At 39.1% G+C, this 21,073-nt stretch overlaps 2 protein-coding genes across 2 annotated transcripts; one reads left to right on the top strand and one right to left on the bottom strand.

Annotated features, from left to right (window-relative positions):
- Positions 1–32: 32 nt before the first annotated feature.
- Positions 33–12,783, bottom strand: trpc1 (transient receptor potential cation channel, subfamily C, member 1). Its single transcript, XM_087789937.1, has 13 exons — positions 12,360–12,783; positions 11,440–11,594; positions 11,267–11,368; positions 11,001–11,203; positions 10,086–10,217; positions 9,808–10,003; positions 8,794–9,130; positions 6,824–6,963; positions 6,601–6,750; positions 2,185–2,369; positions 1,830–2,031; positions 1,518–1,712; positions 33–493 (listed from the first exon to the last, which is right to left on the bottom strand). Exons 1-13 carry the CDS (start codon positions 12,523–12,525, stop codon positions 266–268), a joined length of 2,391 nt encoding a protein of 796 aa, XP_087646063.1. The 5' UTR covers positions 12,526–12,783; the 3' UTR covers positions 33–265.
- A 2,535-nt stretch (positions 12,784–15,318) lies between these two features.
- chst2b (carbohydrate (N-acetylglucosamine-6-O) sulfotransferase 2b) lies at positions 15,319–18,683 on the top strand. Its single transcript, XM_087789936.1, has one exon. The coding sequence runs from the start codon at positions 15,743–15,745 to the stop codon at positions 17,138–17,140; it is 1,398 nt and encodes a 465-aa protein (XP_087646062.1). The 5' UTR covers positions 15,319–15,742; the 3' UTR covers positions 17,141–18,683.
- The last annotated feature ends 2,390 nt before the right edge of the window (positions 18,684–21,073 follow it).

The raw sequence follows: 21,073 nt of genomic DNA, 5'->3' as shown, positions 1-21,073 counted from the left end.
ATGATCATTGGGTTCCAGGACGAAACAGAACGAAAGGTTTCCATAAATCTTTATTTAACCTTAAATTAAAAACATTGTTTTTGTTATTTACAATAAAAATACAGAGCAGGAGGAACTTTGGAGACTATTATAATATAGTTTAAATGTTAAAGATACAAGTCGTCCTCTGCAGCAACTTGTGTTTTTTTTGCACATGCTCAGGTCAACCTGCATCCTAAATAAACAAGCGCTATCAAGAAGACAGATAGAAGCAAGAAGAGTTTGTTTAGTTTCTTGGGTAGAACATGGCATACTTGGAGGTTCGGAATCCCAGCAAGTCCCGCATCTCATTGCGGAACTTGGAGAGATCTTGGCGAAGGTCGTTCAGGTTTTCCACCGTGGCCTGGTCTGTGCTCTGCATCTTCTGCCTCGTGGAGGTCAGATAGCGGTGAACCAGACAACACATGATCTTCTGGTAGTTCTCATCTCGCTTCTGCTTCAGGTTCTTCCACTCCTACATGGAGAACAACGACAATGAATCCATCTCAATGACCCAAAACAGGCTGACTTTTCTTTTCTCTCTGTTCAGAACCAGTGGTGACAGTCAACCTTGTGTTAGTGTGTAGCTTGTTATCATGAGTGTTAATGTATAGATCAGTTTATTGAGAAGTTAGCTTTCTTGCTTTTATCACTGAGTCAAGTATTTGCAATAAAAGATGATGAGACTCTGTTTTCTTGTCTTTTCTCTGAAGTTCCTTCTGAATTTAGAAAGTTTTGAAGTTATTTTTATCAACCTGTTTGTCTAACATTAGCTGCTTAAGCAACCAGCTCCAATCAGACTCAGATTCTGGGTCTGGAGCAATATATGTATATTTTTTAAAGTTGGAGCTGTGTGTATTAAACAATTTGTTTATCAACTCAATTGAAACATTTCAATATAAAGTTGACAACATTTACTTTTCACTGTCCTGTTATGTGTAAAAGAAAAAATAATCATAAAAATATTAGTCTAGCATATTGTAAATGTCAACTTAAAAAAGCAAAGAATAACATTTCGAAAATAGAAAGTCTTTGCTATGTGTGCCAATAAACCGTTATTGATTAAACAAAATTCATATATTTTTAACCATAATCATTTCAATTTATATAAAGTCAGCTTTAGTATCTGGAAAAAAACACCTCTTATTCTTAATAATAAGATAGTTAAGTGTCTCCCATAACCTCTTGTTCGCTGAGATTTCAGACATGGAAGAATTTATAAAGTAATAAGTTCAAAACATCATCATGATTAGAGACTTACTGCATCTTGGAGAGGAAGACTAACATTTGAAACATGTGAGTGAGTCAGGTGAGTTGAGTTTAGGAATATTGGAATAGACAAGTACTTGAAAAAAACCAAATAATCTTGCAGCGATTTTATGATAATAATTCAAATTAAAAATGTAGCTCAGGTTTTTTCTACAGCTTTGGTAAAGTGATTTCCTCTAAAACAATATGAGTAAAAGATATCTAATAGATATATAATAGAGCTTCATCACCTTGAGACTGTTTTGTCTCTTCACTCTGCCCTTGGAGGTGTGTGAGCAGATCCACTTGCTCATACTGGTCACCAAGTAGCAGACTGTCTTGGGGGAGGGGAGGATGTTGAAGGGCGGCGGCAGCGTGCACTTATCGTCAAAATAGCTCAGCCACAGCTTGGCTCGGGCAAACTTCCACTCCTTGTCTTCGTGATTCTGCAGAACACCAAGATTCAACATGCAGAGATCAACTTTCACACAGTTTTTTTTTTAAGCTCAGAGAGAATCTGAAATATGTAAGTCTGCACACGGCTCTCCCGGGAAAACTCTTACGGCGATCTGTCTGAAGCTTTTGTGAAGCATGGCCACCAAGAGCTTGGTCAGGACGATGACCACCACGATGTTGTAGGTGCCGATGATCATGGCGCCCACAGAGGAACGCAGCTCGTCTGTGTAGCTGATGTGAGTGACGTAGAGAGCCACGTGCGCCAGTGAGAAGATGTACCAGAAGAGAGCGTAGCAGGTGCCCATGAATCTGTGAGAAATTAGGCTTTGGTAAACGTCTCTGTCAGTGGAAAACATTCCAAAGATCATTTATAAACAGATGGTTAGAATTCTTTGTCATGATTTGACCTCGGTAAGAGAACAATATGATCGTGACACTGTCAAAAATGATGAATACAAGTACGTGTAAAACGCATCGTTGCTCTGTTGTTGGCAGAAGATTCCCTCGCAGTGCTCGCTCTGGTTCTTGTCCCGTTCTTTCTGTCCTTTTCCGTACAGCTGTGTCAAACCGATGGTGAAGGAGAACAACACCAGCAGGAAGAGCCCCAGAAACTTTCCAAACTCCTGCAGCATTTGTCCCATGGAGATCTGTGGAGGAGAAACGATTCTCAGTCAGCTCGAGGTTGAAAAAGGGAGTCGTCATGAGTCATTTTCCACATCTGTTTACAAGCAGGCTGATTTAAATTGTGGCCTTGTTGTTACTCGTAAAGCCATTTATTTTGGAAACTGAAGCAACACAAGTCCAGGATAGTGACAGTTTGTTGAAAAATATTATTTAAGGTTTTTCCAATATACCTAGATATTACCGAGTATAAAAGAGACAGAGCTTCTTTGGCAATGAAGGAATCGCAAACTCAGCATTTGCTACCAAATGTAATGTTTGAATTAGACTTTACTGTCCCGCCAAAGATGTTGGACCACAATGTTTTGCTTTTACACCTGTGTTTGTGCAGCGAGCTGGTTAGAGAGGCAGGTCTCGTGTCATAATGTGATCCACTCTCTTGTCAAATCCTCTCACTGTCTGATTTAGGATCTGAGGTGGAACATATGGTGAGTGTACAAACACAGGAGGAATGCAGAAGGTCACCAGTGTATGACCTTGACTAGAGGGTCTATGTGTGTCATAGTGTTTTTTTATTTACCAGTTTCTCTGGAGGATTTCAGAGAAAACAAATATTATGGGGAATCCGATGTTAACTAAACACCTCTCTGTCAATAAACAAAAAGGTAAAGAAAATAGATGATCTACCAACTGCTAGACAATTTTGGAAGGTATTAAAATACCTACGTGAAGCAAAAATACCCAAGGTTGGTAGTTAAGGCTATGTCTATAGAAGTATTTCCACATTAGGTAATATATGAGGAAATTATATTAAGCCTGTATTAAAGATGCTGCTGCAGCCATCAGGATTTAACACATGCGTTTTAATTAACAGCAACTCATTCATTCATTTTCTGACGCCTATCCCAGCCTCCTCGGACAAGAGCCGGGGACGCCCTGGACAGGATGCCAGTCCTTCACAGGGCACACAAAGACATACAACCATTCAAACACACACTCATACCTACAGACAATTTTCCCAAGTTCCCAATCAACCTTCCTTAAACAGCAACTCATCAAAGTGCATTCTTATCTATTTGCAACTATGCAAGTCATGTGTTTGACGGTTATGATCCACGGAACACAAACAGCTATGACCTGAGTGAGGGGGAGAAAAAATGTTTTTGAGTTGAGTTCACTAATAATTAAGTTCAGTGTAACATAGTTATATTTAAATGTATCATGTCAGATTTATTTGGTTTAATGTCATTGTAGAGCTACAAAGATCTACATGACTTTTTCCAATCCAAAGTGTAATTACACACAAATACGTAACATGAAAAATGTTAAGTAAAAAATATTCATAATGCTGTTTGAAAAATAAGACAAAAGAATCTACAGCCATTAAACAAAAACAAAAATTCCAAGTGTAACACGACCTAGTAGTGTGAGCCTAGACACTTCCTCACTTAACCTGCAATACACCAATACCAGTCTTGATCGTTAAAACCATCATCTTCCTCTGAAGATTATCTCTTCTACTTGTCTATCTCACTCTTTTGTTCTCTGCTAGAGCGCTACCTGCTGACCATTTACCTGAATAAAAACCATAGATTAGCCACATCTCTGTATGAGCCACACGGTCAGAGAGTGTAAAAGAAGTAGCAGTTTATAGACTGGAAATGTTAATAGTCAAAGATGTTTTTTTTCAAAGGTGAAAGAACCACACAAGAATGCAGTTGTTTTCTTTGAGTAAAATAGACATCATTTTTAATGTGTACCTTCAAAATGAAAGGTGCTTTTCTCCCTTTTTGACAATGTGGTAAACCAGTGGATGATGTCAAACTACCCACCTTATAAAACGCACTACGATTATAAACAGAGGTAGTTAAATGTATTTACATCGACAGAGTCTGCAGCAGTTAAATTCATGTTCTTATCCTCCATTAGCACACGGATGCCAGTTTACTGGATCCACACCATCAATAAGGTCGAGTCTGGGTCACACTGAAAGCTAGCACGCTGGTGTGTGCCGCTGGCTGAAAGTCACTCTTTCCAGCCTCGTCATTGAAGGAGGCACTGGTGACCCTTTTAGGGAGGATGGAATTTATTAAAACATCCTGACTTTATCCAGTGAGTGTTCAACAGGTGAGTCAGCGTGTGCGTGGGTTGGATTCATTAATGCAGACACTGAAGTCACAGAATACATGAGTGAGTGTGAATAAGAGCAAACTGACGACGTGCAGGAGATTATCATTAAAATTACAAGAGATTAGAATTTAAAGCTTGCATTAACAAGGTAGAGTTCAGAGTTTTACTTTTTAATCTCTTCAGCAGCTACTGCCCAGTGACAGGAACACACCAATAATAGATGAAGTGCTGCGTTCCAAATCTTGTGATAGGAGTCTCACAACGCGGAAAGTGATTTTGGCCAGAACAAACTAGACTTTGGCTTTGGCTGTATCTCTCTTCGCCAGTTGGCTGGATGAAACGCATATTTTAGAATGATATAAAGGAAACACTAGAGCACTCAGAAGCTGAAAATATGTAAAACCAGATTATTCAGGCAACGAAGGAGACATTGCTAACATTTTGATTATTGGGCCACAATATAATTACCATGGTAACCAAGTAGATTTATAGAATCTGTTAATCAAATGCCAAAAAACAAAAAAAAATGGCTTAAGATTGATGGAAGTATCTTTTAGTGGCTCAGTAGGTAAGTAACTTTTACTATTCTTTGTGGTGCTTAAAATGATCATCTATTTCTCAGGATAAAGATGAGTAATCCATCCCCTGTTGCTACGACACTTAGAAGGAAGATTCAAGCCTCGCTCTCTACCACGTCTAGATATCTTTTTTCAATTTATTTAACTTGTTTTCTCTTTTCTAAGTTGAGTCTCACTTGTGTGTATAGCTAATGGAGTGTTGATCTTTTTATGAAGGACAAAACCGATATTCTTATACATTTCAAATCCTTTTAATCAAAATATGTCATTTTTTCCTTCCATTGTTCCATTTGTCAATTACTATTTTCTCCGTTGTTCTTTCCTGGGGCTTGAGTGATGGCACATGGCTGGAGCTAATCAAATAATCTCCTGAGGTATTTTTTACCAACTGCCTCAAGATCAAAATGTTTTTATATGCATTGTTAATTTGCTGTGATTCTTTCTCTTGAGTTTCTTCGCTTAAAAGGGATTTTTGCCTTTTAGCCCTTATGGCCGTATGACTATTTAAGTTGTTATAGAAAGTATTTTGACCTACGTATTTTATCTGTTTTCACTTCCTGTTCCCCAAGTTAATTACCTGTTTTGCTTGTTACATTACATTTCAATTGGATTTTTGACTCCAATTGTGTTATGAGATTTTAGACTCTTGTTTGTGTATTGAGATATTGGACTCTTGTTTGTGTATTGAGATATTTGAGTCTTGTTTGTGTATTGAGATATTGGATTCTTCTTTGTGTATTGAGATATTGGACTCTTGTTTGTGTATTGAGATATTGGACTCTTGTTTGTGTATTGAGATATTGGACTCTTGTTTGTATATTGAGATATTTGACTCTTGTTTGTGTATTGAGATATTTGACTCTTTTTTTGTATTGAGATACTGGATTCTTGTTTGTGTATCGATATATTTGACTCTTGTTTGTGCATTGAGATATTGGACTCTTGTTTGTGTTTTGATATATTTGACTCTTGTTTGTGTATTGAGATATTGGACTCTTGTTTGTGTATTGAGATATTTGACTCTTGTTTGTGTATTGAGATACTGGACTCTTTTTTGGATATCAAGATATTTGACTCTTGTTTGTGTATTGAGATATTTGACTCTTTTTTGGATATCAAGATATTTGACTCTTGTTTGTGTATTGAGATATTGGACTCTTGTTTTTGTATTGGGATATTGGATTCTTGTTTTTGTATTGGGATATTAGACTCTTGTTGGGTTTTGTATTGTGAATTTTTTTTTATTAAATTGTATTAAAACTCATGTGTTCTTCTTGAGACTAACTCGCACTTGAGTTCTGTTCCATTAAGATAGTGACAATACATTTATCCAGTGAAGCCATTATTCTAATTTAGGAAGAAAAAAACACTAAATTGTAGAGAAATGGTGAACGTATCATTTCTTCCTACCATAAAGGTAACAGCAAGACTTGTGTGATATTTTTTTAAAGTGTGATCACAGGTATTTTAAGAGGAATGAAGACAGTGGGCGGCTAGTGGTTGCTTGGAATAAGCCCAAGAAAGAGATACATTTGATTTCTAAGAGTACCTGAAGGGGTCCCAGTATGGAGCTTGTGGTGTACATGAAGAAGAGTCGCAAATAACTGAGGATGTTGGCAAAGGCAAACAGGCCTTCAGCCACAAGGATGGGATGAAAAGCATCCCAGTTCTTTCTCTCAATGACTTCCACTTCCTTGTACTGCAAAAGACACAAAAACATGTGGTGAGTGCATTTGAAATGTCTGAGTGTGCGTTTGTTTTTCTGTTCTCACCTTGCTGTGAGCCACTATCTTCAGAGCAAAGGTGGCCAGGTAAAGAGAATTCATCACGAAGCTTAGCTGGTTCCTCGACTCTTCCAAGAAGTCCTCCAGCCCTTCGTACCAGAGCCGCTTCACGTCGGACCACACCATTCCTGGAAGAGAGAGGGAATTTATTGTCAGACTGTTTCAAATCATTTCCATTTTGAACCACAAATCATCCTAGAAAAAGTAGCCTGGAGCAAGTGAGGACTGACAGAACTTTAAGATTTATGTGAAGAGTCAACGATATGATAGAGAATTACTTTGTATCTATCAAAACAAGTGAGTCTACTTGCAATACTTGCAATATTAATAAATCTGAAGTCAATTATTTTTACTGTAGATTCTTCAATGTTTATATAGTCATTGGAAAAGCTTAACATGACATATTTATACTACATAATTAGTCATAATCTACTTATATGCCCAACTCAAATTGGTTGTTAGTATGTAACACCTTAAAAATATAAATGACTTACTTACATATGAATTATTTATGCATGTAACTTTCATAGTTTGTTCATCTACATATCTATAATTAGATTTTTCATCTATGTTGGAACGTTTAAAAGAAGAAAAACAGAAAGTGTATATAACAATAATGAGATAGTAAGCTGTAGTTTTAAAAGTGTATCCATCCATCCATCCGTCCGTCCATCCATCCATCCGTCTCTCAAGCCACACATCCATCCATTAAGCCATCTAGCTAGGGACCAGTTTTGATATAAAATTCCATTCAATTTCTATAATATATCTCTATATATAATATATGTAGCTTTGCAAAATTAGAGGGCTAAACATTAAACAGAAATATGAAAAGAACATTTTTCTATTAGGGCAAACAAAAGCATAAAAAACGATGGTCTAGTGTGTAAAGTTTATATAGGAGGACTTTGTGTATGGCTATTTGCAAGTACAGAGTCATAAAGACAGACAAACACCCAGAGAACTATCTCACGCTTCTGCACACAGGCACATTACGACTGTCTTTTCCAGCCATTTATTTCAGATTGTAGCTCCAGGGAAAAACAAGAAGCAGAGCGTAGGAGAAATGAAGAAATAAAAAGGTGGCTGTTGGACGTGCTTCGTGAACATGCTGCTGGTTTAATAGCCGCGGTCTTGTCTGGAGGGGGCTCATTATTGTTATTATTGTATCTTTACTACCGACACTGCAGAAACATGCAGCATCAAGAAACATGCTGCATCAGCAAAATAATAAGGACCACCTTTTCAATCTTTAACAAATTTTCTTTCTGATATTAAGCCTTGTTTTTTATTTAAAGATGACGATTAGTCCAACCCAAAACAAAAGTCCAAATGTTTGCCAACTCAGCACTAAAGACGTGTTCTATTCCATTTCCTTTCAGGGGCAGTCAAGTGGCATCATGGCCATCATTGATCAACGCCCTGAGCAAAGCAAGACAAGCTTGACCAATGAGCTGTGTTGTTGCTTTGTGCCTGGTTCAGGACACAAATGTGAAACCATTAGCTCATTGTCTGCTGAGAGCACTGGGCTATTATGAACAAGCTAATGGTTTCATGGCTGCGGAGGGAAGCGGAGAGCCAGAAGTAGATGGAGAACAATCATTGTGTTCTTCAGATTGTGTTTGGGATAAAAATAAAAATAAAGGTTCAATTAAAGGTTTGTGTCTGTCAGACGAAAGAGGAATTATTTCACAAAGAAGACTGGATTTTAACACAGCTTGTCATTTATGACGATCCTAGCTCTTCATCTTGATCCTTCTCATTCGATTAGCGTCACTGGACACCAGCCCATCACAAGTCTCATTTCCACCCCACAATGCAATATTCTTCTATTACATTATGCTGCACGTTCAGTCCTTCAATACTATTTTCAATTAAACTGTGGATCAATAAATGGGCTGTTAAAGTAATAAACCTTTGCTGCACACATCTGAGATCTTCACCGCATGCAGGCTGACCTATGATCCAGAGGATGAGCAGGTAGTCGATCATCCCAAGCTCCGGGCCCATGTCGTTTTTTGTGTCCCGGTTGTAGACAAGGGAGTAGAGATTGAGGAGTAGCAGGAAGGTGAAGTAGGAGGCACTGTGGATGATGAACTTCACAAATGGGGTGTGGATGATCTGACCCACGCGTGAGCGAGGAAACAGAAGGTAGCAGACGGAGAGCAGTGGCCAGAGCATCGCGACGCTCAGAACCGTCGCCATCTTTAGACAGGTGTGTTTTCGCCGATAGCTGGCTGTCTCGCCGAACCAGACGGTGTTGAGGAACTGTTGGCAGTTGGACTGGGCCACAAACTACAAGGAGAGGAAATCAATCAGTCGATAGATATGAATCAACCAAGACAATCCTTTTGGAAAAGATTTGAAAAACACTTAAGTGAATGGAGACCTCCCCCAAGCCAACACTTTTTTTTTAATTAGACCAAATGTTGTTGCCATTTGTTTATTGTTACAATATTTAACATTTTAAATTAATAATACAACCATTTTAAGTAGCAATGAGCCTAAAGATGTAGGGATTGTCCTGGAATATTTTGCAAGTAATAACTTGTTAATTTAGAAACCCTAACATTTTAATTTTCTTTTTTCCATTGACAAAATGGTTCTGTTTCCTTTTGTTTAATCATTTTTGAGACAGACAGATGAATGCAGGTAGAAAAATACAAGTCTTCAGACCTCCACCGAAGAGGTTGGGCAGCAGGTGGCAGTAGCATTACAGAGTTTGCTTGTACAATTACAATAAATAGCAGATTCTTCACATTCTTGGTGGGTTCAGAAGAGATTGGCCATATATTATATAAAAATATGAATTGAAATATTTATTTTTTATTTGCTTGAGGCAGCTGTTTAAAACCGTTGTTAAAATGGGTCAGCGTTATAATGGTAAAATCAGAGAGAATTAAGCGGATATGAAATGTTGCCTAGAGAAACTACTTTTATCTCTTCAAACAACAGCGCACCTTCTGCCTCACCTCTTTCTGGTTGTACTTGATGGCGAGCTTTAGGCGACTGAGGTTCATGCGCTCCTCCATCAACCCCCTCTTGTCCACCAGATCCTCACTCGACGTGTGGTTGAGAATGACTTCCAGCTCTCGTGAGTTACGGGCCTGAGCCAGCAGGTCCTTGGCGAACATCTTACACTGCTTTGCCAGATCATCGTAGTCATTTCTAGAGTGCAGGAATGAGAACGAGTAGATCAGGGTTAGGCTACATTGTTTACAGCAGTTGAATTCCATTTGTTAAGATGTACCTGAACTCCACTTCCACCAGACTCAGCTCCTTGAGGTCTGCACTCAGCTCAAACGCTCTGAGGATGGGATCTTCTTCTGTGAGCATGATCAGAGATGGACTGGCCAGGCAACGGTAAATGTCCAAGCGGAACCTAAAACACATGCCAGGTGGTCACTTCTATGGATGATACACTTTTGCGAGTCACTTTGGATTAGACCAGGGGTGTCAAAACGTTTTGCTAAGAAGGCTTCGAGTGGAAGGGAACAGTGACATCATAGCATCATTCAGAATGCTGTTATATCTTCAACCAATTCAACAAACATTTAGAAAATCTTCACAGACAGACAGAGAAAGATTTCCAGTAGGAATTTGCATGGACAGTAAGCAGCTTCGATTTGTGGTGTTATATTGTTTTATAATCAAAATGGTTTATTTTACTTTCTGTGGTTGAAAAATCTAGTTTATAACGGAGACCATGGACCATGGTGTGTGCACTTTGGACATGCTAAATCGTCTGTAATGTTGTGTGATTTAATCAATTAGAACATATGTATTATTTTAAGGCAGATAACCTTCAGGAAGTTTCATTTGCTATTCAATAAATCTGAAAAAGTAGATAAACTAAATCATTTTTAAGCAGGTCATGTGTTTCTTACATATTGTGAATGTATTTAACATGTCCAAGATGATTTTTTTTTTTAAAAAGCAAAGTCAAAATATTTATCTTTTCAGTTTATCTGAGATAGTTCACTATAGAAAAATCCTGAGTTGAAATGTTTTAATATTTTCCAGATAATCAAAGTATAAACAGACCAAGCCATGTCAAAGTTAAATAAGGTCAAGATGGAATCAATCTCCACCATCTGGGTGGGAATGGTCCAACCCATTTTAACTATTACATTCTCTGGATTCCGGGTTTCCATTTCATGGGTACCTCGAGTGTCGAAGGCTGTCTTTCTTGTTTTTGGCATTGCAGAGCGTACACTCGCAGCCAACAGCGTGAGGCCGCGGGAGAGAGATGTCCTGCTTCAGCAGCATGGTGAGGATCTCGTAGTTGTTCCTGTGGGCCGCCAGGATGACCGGAGCCACGTCCATGGTGGTTGAGTACTCTGGATTCTGGATCCGCTGCATCAGTTTCTAAAGGATTAAAGGGGAAGACTCTTAGTTCATGCTAAAATGATCATATGAGAAGAAACGTACAGCAATAGATGGTCTGGTGGATCTGATGGGCCTGTGATTGAGCAGGATATCAACAGCTCCCACCACTTCAGAGTCGATGGCCACCAGCAGAGCATCTGTGGCCTTCAATGACACAATAAAAAAGGCACTCACACACTACTTGAACACTTAAAACGAGGGTCTCACTGCACCACCTGACAGCCGTGCTCCAGGAGAAGCTGAAGGATGTCAAGGTTCTCATTTTCAATAGTGATGGTCACTGCATCACGGCCCAGCACGTCCACACAGTTGAGGTTGAGTTCTCCATGTCTGTTCTCCTCCAGCAGCTTTTTCACCATGTAATAATCACCTGACCCCAAAAAAAAAGAAGGAGAAAAGGACGTAAATTGTCAGAGTGTGCTCGCACTGTCAGCTACAGCTTCAGTTAACAATAACAATTTCCTTAAAGGGAGTTTTTTTCGTTGTCGTTAAATTTCTTAAAGTTTAAACAATCCCTGCCTAATTTAGAGCAGCACAGTGGAGGGATTCATAACTTTTGATATATTTCATATTTAAGACATGCAAGGAAAGGTAAAAGAGCACATGTATTTATCTAATGAGATTTCTACTGGTGTTAGGTGACCTCCATTTTCTAACACTTTACTACACTCAGATAACTTCCTCGCAAGAGCATCAACACACTACTCTGTCGGCTTATAAATAATGCAAGCAGTTGAATTTGTTCCCTGAAGTCGAGGAGCCTAACCAGACAATCAAGCTTCTTATTTGTTGGATTTATTCGTTGGGTTGACGCCATGTTGCAGATCTGAAAACAATATTCTATCTTAGTGCTTTGAGAACAAATCCTCACTTTATGCCACAAAAATAACTTTAGTTCACAAGTTAATATATTTAGGTAGTACAATTATTCAAGCACATTCAGAAAATGACAGCACACTTGAAAAAAAAGGTCATTAAACCCACGCCCGGGGATACATTTCAACAGCAGCTGTAAAATAATCCTCTCTGGAAGGAATGTGTCAGGAATGTACAGTTCAATGAACCAGAGAAATCACGTTTAAGGATCTTAAATGACCCCCTCAGACCCTCCATGAGGATGGAAGTGGAAACAAACCTTTCTCGCAGGCCAGCAGGAAGAGCTTCTCGTCCAGAGTGGTTTCCTCCTTCACCTCCCTGACGTCTTTCAGGGCCAGAAATTTATCTGGAGATGAGGCGTCGGTGCCCTGGTAGAGAGCGGCCATTACGACGGAGAGCGAATACGGACAAACACTGATGTGCATCCCACTAGACACCTGCGACCGTAACACTAGAAATCTTCTCAGAAAACGCACATATTATCCGTCGAATTCCGCGTGGAAAAGATCCGTGGGTCGTTTGGCGAATCCAGAAAGTCTCTTCAGAGTAACCACATCTACACACCTTACTTTAGCCTTACATTCTCCTAAAAACGGCGATAAATGCCACCTACTTGGCGTTTAAGCCGAATACAGTGTGGTAAAGAAAAGCGATCGTCATGTTTACATCTTCCGGCTGATTTTTTTTTTGTTGGTGCTGATGCTGCTGAGGACGACCCCACTGCGCATGCTCGCTCCCCCATCTGCTGGTGACTGATTGCATAACAAGGTTGTTCCACTGCAGCTCATATTATGATACTGTCCCCGATATATTATCTTTTGTTTGCATGGGAGCAGAAATGTCCTTTTCATCCAATAAAAAAATAATATGGAATGGAACTATCTCATAGCCGGAAAGACCAACCTTGACCTAACTCTTAAAGTAAATGTTTATTTTGGTATGGAAGCTACTTATGTTCACATAATGTTATATAAGGCATTTTAATAAACCTTTTAACCAGTTCATACCACTCAAATAATGTTTAATGCATATAACGGTACACATTAAATACATTGAATTCCTAATAAAATGCTCATATAGAAATAATGTGTGCCTATTTCCTCTACTCCTGTGTTGTTCTTGATGTTATCTTGACCTTTTAAGTATATATTTTATTGAGTATTGTTTTGATTGTTTAAGCGCTTTGTGACCCTGGTTTGGAAAAACACTCTATAAATATAAATTACTTACTATTTGTTGATAAATCCCAAGTATAGACCATGAAAAAAATAACCAAAAGCTTTTGCATTTGCTGGTTGAGGTGAGGCTAGTTTGAATAAACCGCATTCACAGAGTAATATTATATTATAAAATGAACACACCAAATTATTAAATGAAAAAATATTTAACAACAAATATGAATTATTTTAGTTTTTGTGCATTTTCCTAATTCCTGAATTGTTGACAACCGCAACCCTAAAATATCCACCCTTTAATGTGTTGATGTATACTACATATTTAGAAATTAAAATACTCTGGCTTGTAAGATCATTTATTTCATAGAACACATTTCTGAAAAATAAATCATCTAGTTGGTTCTCTATTTGTTAAGTCTGTTTTAAAGTGTAACATGTTTAAACACCATGGAAAAACAATACTTCGATATGATATATAAATATGACCAATATAAAATCAAAAACGTCAAATTGTCCAAAAATATTTATTGTTTCATGAGAACTAAAATACAAATGAATTTCATCACAATAAAATAACAAAAAGAAAAAAACACAATATAATGTGTGTATACTTGTAATTTTAAATGAGCCAGCAGGGGACAGTGTGAACAAACCTTTGTGCGCTGATTCAGCGAGTAAATCATGTTTTTTCAACAAACACACCTAATAATCGTGGCAAAATTAATAACGTCTTCTAATAATCTACTTTTCAATGAGAATAACAAATACAAATAAAAATAAACAATGTGGTTGTGGTTAAAGAACTTGACAAACACACGCACGCGCACTGCCCCGATAATTGTATCGCAGGATTGAGATTTAGCAGCAGGGGTCAAAGAGCCCAACCTTTTTTCTCTCAATCTTTGTGCTTTTCAGTTCTAATCCCAGTCTGCCAAGCCTCTTAGGTGTAACAATTTTCCATCCGTTGAGCATGCGGTTCTCTTGGCCAAACACATGGATTTACACCTTGTCTGTGACAGATATAAAACACCAGTTTTTCTCACTTGTTACTTTATTGCTATCCAATATATATATCAACAATATATATGTAATTTTTCTCTAGCTCTTTGTGTCTTCTTTGGGAACAAAGGAGATACAATCAGAATATAAAAAATAAATAATAAATAAAAATAAACAAAAATAGTTAATTATTGTTGCAAAGCCAACAAGTGATTTAAGGAAAGCAGAAGCCCGTGAGTCAACTTATTTACCCCTGTTGAAAGAAAATACATGTTGGGTGTATTCTATTTGATGCGTTGTACTTTTAGAACACTTCTTTTATAGTTTGAATACCTATTTAACGGAAACATTTTGTGCTAAAATAACTAAAATACATTATTAAGACATAGTTCTAACTCAGAAATTAAATTCATCTTTTTGTGGAAACATGTACTAGTATTAGTATATCCATTAGTATATGCATCTATATATGGAAAGGTTTACTAGACTCTAAATAGGCATCATTACTCTCATCAGTCTACTGACTCCTTTAAGAAACATCTTAAGACGTTTTTATTTGTTCAGGCTTTTCCTTGATTTTCTGGAACTCCTGTTGTGTTATCAGTTTTATCTTGATCTTTAAAATATATACTTTATTGAATATTGTTTTGATTGTTTAAGCGCTTTGTGACCCTGGTCTGGAAAAACGCTATACAAATAAAAATTACTTACTTACTTGCATTAAATATAATTTACCAAACAACCGGCTAATAATTAAGCTTTCTTTTAAAGTAAAAATAAAACACTGTTGCTTGTGCGGCTGCAGGGATGCACTTTATTCCGACCTCTCCTGAACACAACAGCATCATTTCCTGCAATCTTCCGTTGCAGTCTATGGGAGTCTGAGGAGAGGACGAGCAGCTCGCTTGACCAATCAAACGTTCCTACGTCACTGCAAGCCGACGGCGCTGACCAACCGGAGTCCTCGGAGGGCGGGCCATTCTCCCCCCGTCGTCCGCCAGAGTCAGTTTGCGTTAGTTGGTCGAAGGGGGAGAGCAGGAAGAATGGGGAGCTTTTTTTCCCGCTGTTCTCTGCTCAAATCGGGATGGAATTAAAACGGCGGCTCGTGAGTAGAAGCTCGTTGTAGACGTCGTGCTCGTCGTTGCCGTTCTGCATGCGCACAAGGATGCTTCTGAGGATAATAACTGCGCAGGGGTTCCTCCGCCGAACAAACAGGGCGTCCGTTACAAAGATGAATGATTCCTCCTTCTTGTTGTGAAGACCACCCACGGAACCGCACTCGGTATGGACCCGTCCTCCTCTCCTCGCTCTCCTACCAACCGTTGCGCAGTGCAGTGAAGAGGGATTTGGGACCGGCTCCATAAGAAGGCTCGGCTGGTGTCTCCCCTCCAGTGTCCACATCCCATCATATCACTGTCAATGTGACTCTCCTCCAGTGGTGGGAGCTGCTCTCTCTCCGGGGGCACCGATGAGAGGCAAACAATACCACCAGCCGCTCAAGTTGACAGCACCCTGGGAGAAGGATGCTGGCTTTGGGAGGAAGCTCAAGACCTACAGGAACCACACCAAGATCATAGCACAGCCCGGCATCGTGATGAAGGTCCTGCGCAGGAAGCGGATCGTGTTGTTCATGGCCTATTTCTTGCTGCTGGTGCTCACCATGCTCAACCTGGCCAACTACAAATGGACCAAGGAGCCCCAGCAGTGCAACCACCAGATGAGGAGCACCACCTACCAGGGCCGGTCCGACATCCGCTTCTTGTACAGGCCTTCCCTTGCCAAGAAGAGGCAGCTCATCTACGTGCTGACCACCTGGAGGTCGGGCTCCTCGTTTTTCGGGGAGCTTTTTAACCAGAACCCGGAAGTGTTCTTCTTGTACGAGCCCATGTGGCACATCTGGCAGAAGCTGTACCCGGGCGACGCGGTCTCTTTACAGGGGGCGGCCCGGGACATGCTGAGCTCCTTGTACCGCTGCGATCTGTCCGTGTTCCAACTTTACAACAGCCCCGGGGGCAAGAATTTCACCTCGCTGGGGTTGTTCGGAGCCACCCTCAATAAAGTGGTGTGCTCCTACCCCCTGTGTTCCGCCTACAGGAAAGATGTGGTGGGCATGGTGGACGATAAAGTGTGTAAAAAGTGCCCCCCTCAAAGCCTTAGACTCCTGGAGGAGGAGTGCCTCAAATATAACACCATCGTTATTAAAGGGGTTCGCATTTTGGACGTCAACGTCCTGGCGCCGCTCATGGAGGATCCCTCGCTGGATTTAAAGGTGGTCCACCTGGTCAGGGACCCGAGAGCCGTGGCCAACTCCAGGATAAAGTCCAGACACGGGTTGATCAGGGAGAACTTGCAGGTGGTCCGCAGCAGGGACCCCAAGCTGCGGAGGATCCCTTTTGTGGATCCGGGTCACAAGGCCAACAAGAAGGACGGCTCGGACTACCACTCTATCGGAGCCATGGAGGTGATTTGCGACCGCACCTCCAGGACGTTGAGGACTGCCTTAAACCCGCCCCGGTGGCTCAAGGGGAAGTACATGGCCGTCCGGTATGAGGACCTGGTGGAGAACCCCGTGAAGATTTTACGAAACATCTACCATTTTGCCAACCTGACCACTAACCACGAGATCGAGTCGTTCGCGTTGAACATGACCAGCGGCTCCAGCTCCTCCTCCAAGCCGTTCATCGTGTCGTCCAGGAACGCCACGCAGGCGGCCAGCGCCTGGAGGACGGTGCTCAGCATCCAGCAGATCAAACAGGTGGAGGACTACTGTCACCATTCCATGTCCGTGCTTGGGTACGAGAGAGTCAGAACAGCTGGGGAGGCGAAAGATCTGAGCAAATCACTGCTGACACACTCCAAACTGTGAGCGCATCGTCACCAAAGACCCGGTTTAATTTAAACTTCTTTTTTCGACCCGGTGATGTCTCCTCCAGGGATCTGAAGCTTTATTTCCAATGGTTGTTCGAGGAGCTTCATGGTCCATGTTTGGAATGTATCCTGTTTATCCGCAGAGGACCACTTTTGTATCGGAACACTGGATGTATGACTGGAACAGTGGACTGCATCTTACAAATCAAACTCCTGTGTCTTGTTATGATCACGGAATTTCAAAGTGGATGTTACTTTTGAATGTTCAAAAATCTTATATTAGGAATCATGTCTTTCCAGTCTTCATATTGTCTGTTCGAGTGACTTATGGGCTACATTCACATTACCATGTTAAAGAGACTCAATTCTGATTTGTCTTTTTTCAAACCATAAAATAGACAGAAAGTAAAGGCATTTATTTTTTAATTAATATAAGATTTAAGTTGCGTAAATAGAGGAAACTCTTTGTCGAAAACAAAGGATTTTCGTTTTAATTTTCAATAAGGATATCAATCATGATATGGTTTAACCTTTGTGTTATTTCGGGGTCAAGATGACTCGAAGGCCTGAAAACAAATTTGTTTGTGGTATCCCTTTCGTAGTCTCTGAGTCAAGGTGAACACATTTTCTTTTTTGACCCTGAGATAACACAAGGGTTAATAACCTACCTCCTCTCAAAACAATTAATGAAGAAATGACGTACATTTTTTTTTACTAAATAGATATGAGGGAAGTGAAAACATTTTATTATTAAATGAATCAGCAAAATGAAAAAGTCATCCCTTAATAGTGTCATTAACATAAAGGAATGTAATTGTATTTTTATAACATATATAAAGCAGTGATTCTTTAATGTTTAATGATTAAAAAAAAGAGTTAAAATAACTGCTAAATATTTAACTTAAAATATACATGTTTTTTTATGTTGCCCTAAATTTGGTATTTAAAACTCTAAAAGATTAATACATTCAATTCAGTGAAGATACGTCAATGTTACTTATGCCCCTACATTTGAAAAAACTGTTTTCTGAGTGTGTTGACATGAATGATTTCTGTATTGTGCAGTTAAGATCAAGTTATTTAGGTTTAAAAGGTCAAGCTGGATTTGCATTAAACGCATGAAACATGGATTGAAATAATTCTGGGGAAAAAGTAAATCAGAATTATGCAACTCACTTGTAATGTGAACGTAGCCGACACAGAAGAATGAATAACAAAGTAAAAAAATTGTCAAGAAAAACGTCACATTGTTTATTTGTTTGATCTGGTTTAAGGTCAGTGACAATCAATCCATGGGTTCGTTGATGTGCCATAGGTAGTGACCAGTAGGTTACATCAGAATAGCAATAGTGCTATTGTGAATCTTTTGCCATGAAATCCTGGATCTGAGGAGCATATCATGTGGGCTGCCGGGACTCCGGAGCCAGGTTTCACACTCTGTTCAACCATTCCAAATGTTTACAACTGCTTGCTCTTATTGAAGAAAAAAAAGAACACTTGACCTGGGATGTTGCATTGAGTAAAGTTCACACTCAATTTGATTGTCTGACTTTTTATTTTAATTATATGGCTTCTAGTCAAAAACCAAAGGTGTATAGATCGTCACCCTGCATTATAAAACACCAAATGTCCTATTTTCACTAGTTTAAAATATATATTTATGACATTTCTTAACTTCTGTTTCTTCACAACCAGAGCAGCCTGTTAAAGTGCATCTTTTTAAGCCTCTGCCTGCCTGGAGAAGAAGTGTTCTGAGGATGTCCAACTAGGAGGAGGCCCCGGGGCAGACTAGGTGCACAAAGGAGAGAATGTGTCTGGTTGGCCCGGCAACGCCTCAGTATTTGAGAAGAGGAGGAGTTCTCTGGGGGGTATGCAAATCTGGGCCTTGTTTATGTGGTGGAAAATGTATCTATAGGGGAATTAAAATCATCATTATATGAACTACATTCTTGTTATGTTGTGCTAAAGTGTTTACTAGCACATGTAAGTATTTGATATACTTAGTATTATATATATATATTTAGTATTAAGTCTTTAATTTATAAGCTGAAGCTAATACGCTTGTACTGAAAAAGGCCAGACAAAATGATATATATACAATATTAATGAATCAATATGTTTTCTAGTACTCTGGTGTATGTTGAACATGTTTGGTTAGGGCAGCAAACACTGTCTTAGTTTGTCTACAGGGAGTATCCCTCATGAGAGCTTGCGTTGGTGTCCAGCTGAGCACTTCATCATTTGAATTGATTTCGCTGTAGATATCGTTCTATTCAGATCTTAATGACCTGCTCAGACAAGTCATTTACGTCAGCCAATGATAACGTCTATACAAGAGTGTCATCATTTAACTTAATGTCATAATTGAATCAATGAGATAGTTTAGCTTTGTAATCAAAAGTATTCTTCTTTTGTCTCTCGTTGTGGCGGTCTGTGGGATCCAAACGAAATGATGAATGCTATCGGGAGACTCACTTTTATCATGTTTAATTACATTCATTTAGTATGTATGTGTGAATGGTTGAATTTCCCCTCACGGGACTAATAAGGGATTCTAAAAAAAAAAAAAAAAAAAATCCTTGTGGTCACAGTATAAAAAAAGGGTTCGAAACCTACAATGATTTGAACTATAAGAAGGTGTAACAATAAAGCATCTCATGGAGGGATAGAAATGTTTTCACTCAAATGAACTCATCACATACTGTATGTAGAAATATAGATAAAAATATTGTTATAATTACAATTATTTCTTTATAGAATAAAGAAAAAACAAGAATTAAGTTCATAATTTATCAGTATTATAACTTTAAGAAGCACAAGTCACTTACATTGTGTCTGGTACAGTAGAAAAAACACCCGTATACAGACACACATTTAAATAATAACAACATATTTTAACTTTAACTTTAGATAAACTTTATTAATCACAAAGAAATAAATGAAAACTATACAGATTACATTAAAATAAATAAGACAAAAAAACAAACAGAGTAACATTTTTGTCTACATATATATACATGTTTTGTATGTTTTGCAAAACATTTATACTTTGGTAAATATTAACAGATATATCATGTGCCTTCACTTACTAATTCCAACTGACCTCCTGGGAACCCTAACTTCTATCGAAAGCTCTGATGGATGCCATTTTGTGAGGAATTTCTTCCTTCACAGCCAGTGACCCCTTTCATCGCGGGAGGGAAAGGTGGATGAGTGAAATAAACCGGGGTCAAAGGTCACAGCAATAGTCGATGATGTGCGGCGCAATCCAGGATTCCCACAGCAGCGGATCTCGCTTGCTGAGCGAGCTCTCCTGTTTGCCAATAACGTGGATGTGGTGACAAGAGGTGAGTCGCTTAATTCTTTGGCAGATAATTCTGGCACTAGCCTCGCAAGAGCGACGTGATTCAGCTGCGTGGACAACAACCTCGGACATTTTTGACCTTGTTAAGTCAAGCTGGCAGCGAGATCGGTGTAAGTGCATTGACAGTCAACAGACACGCTCCATCACTCTGACTTAATCTAATAGAAAATAATACATCACGGAAATTAAATACTGGAAAAGTGGGGGAACTATCAGCTGTTTTATGTTCTGCAAAGATATTTGCGTTTCTTTTCCAAAATATATATGTACATTTAATTTGGGATTGAGGCAGGATCAGAAGAAGATCCGTTCTTAAAAGTAGTATTTTGTAAGTGCAGTTGTGTGTCTTCATTCATTGTCTTCCTGAGCAGGGTTGTCCCAGCTACCTGGGGGGGGGGGGGGGGTGGGGGGGAGTTGGGAAATATGGCAGGGAAGAGATATCAATAAATTGTAATTGCATTTTTGTTGTTAAGTGTAGTTTTATTTTAATTTTAAGGAGGTCATTAATCAGGATTAATGTACAAGAGCTCCAAAACCAGTGATATTTAATGATTATAATAATAGTAA

The sequence above is a fragment of the Callionymus lyra genome, chromosome 4, assembly GCF_982586985.1.
Source record: "Callionymus lyra chromosome 4, fCalLyr1.hap1.1, whole genome shotgun sequence".
In the NCBI taxonomy this organism is placed as follows: domain Eukaryota; kingdom Metazoa; phylum Chordata; class Actinopteri; order Syngnathiformes; family Callionymidae; genus Callionymus; species Callionymus lyra.
The sequence above is the reverse complement of the archived record's forward strand: the minus strand, read 5'-3'. Positions and strand labels throughout refer to the sequence as shown.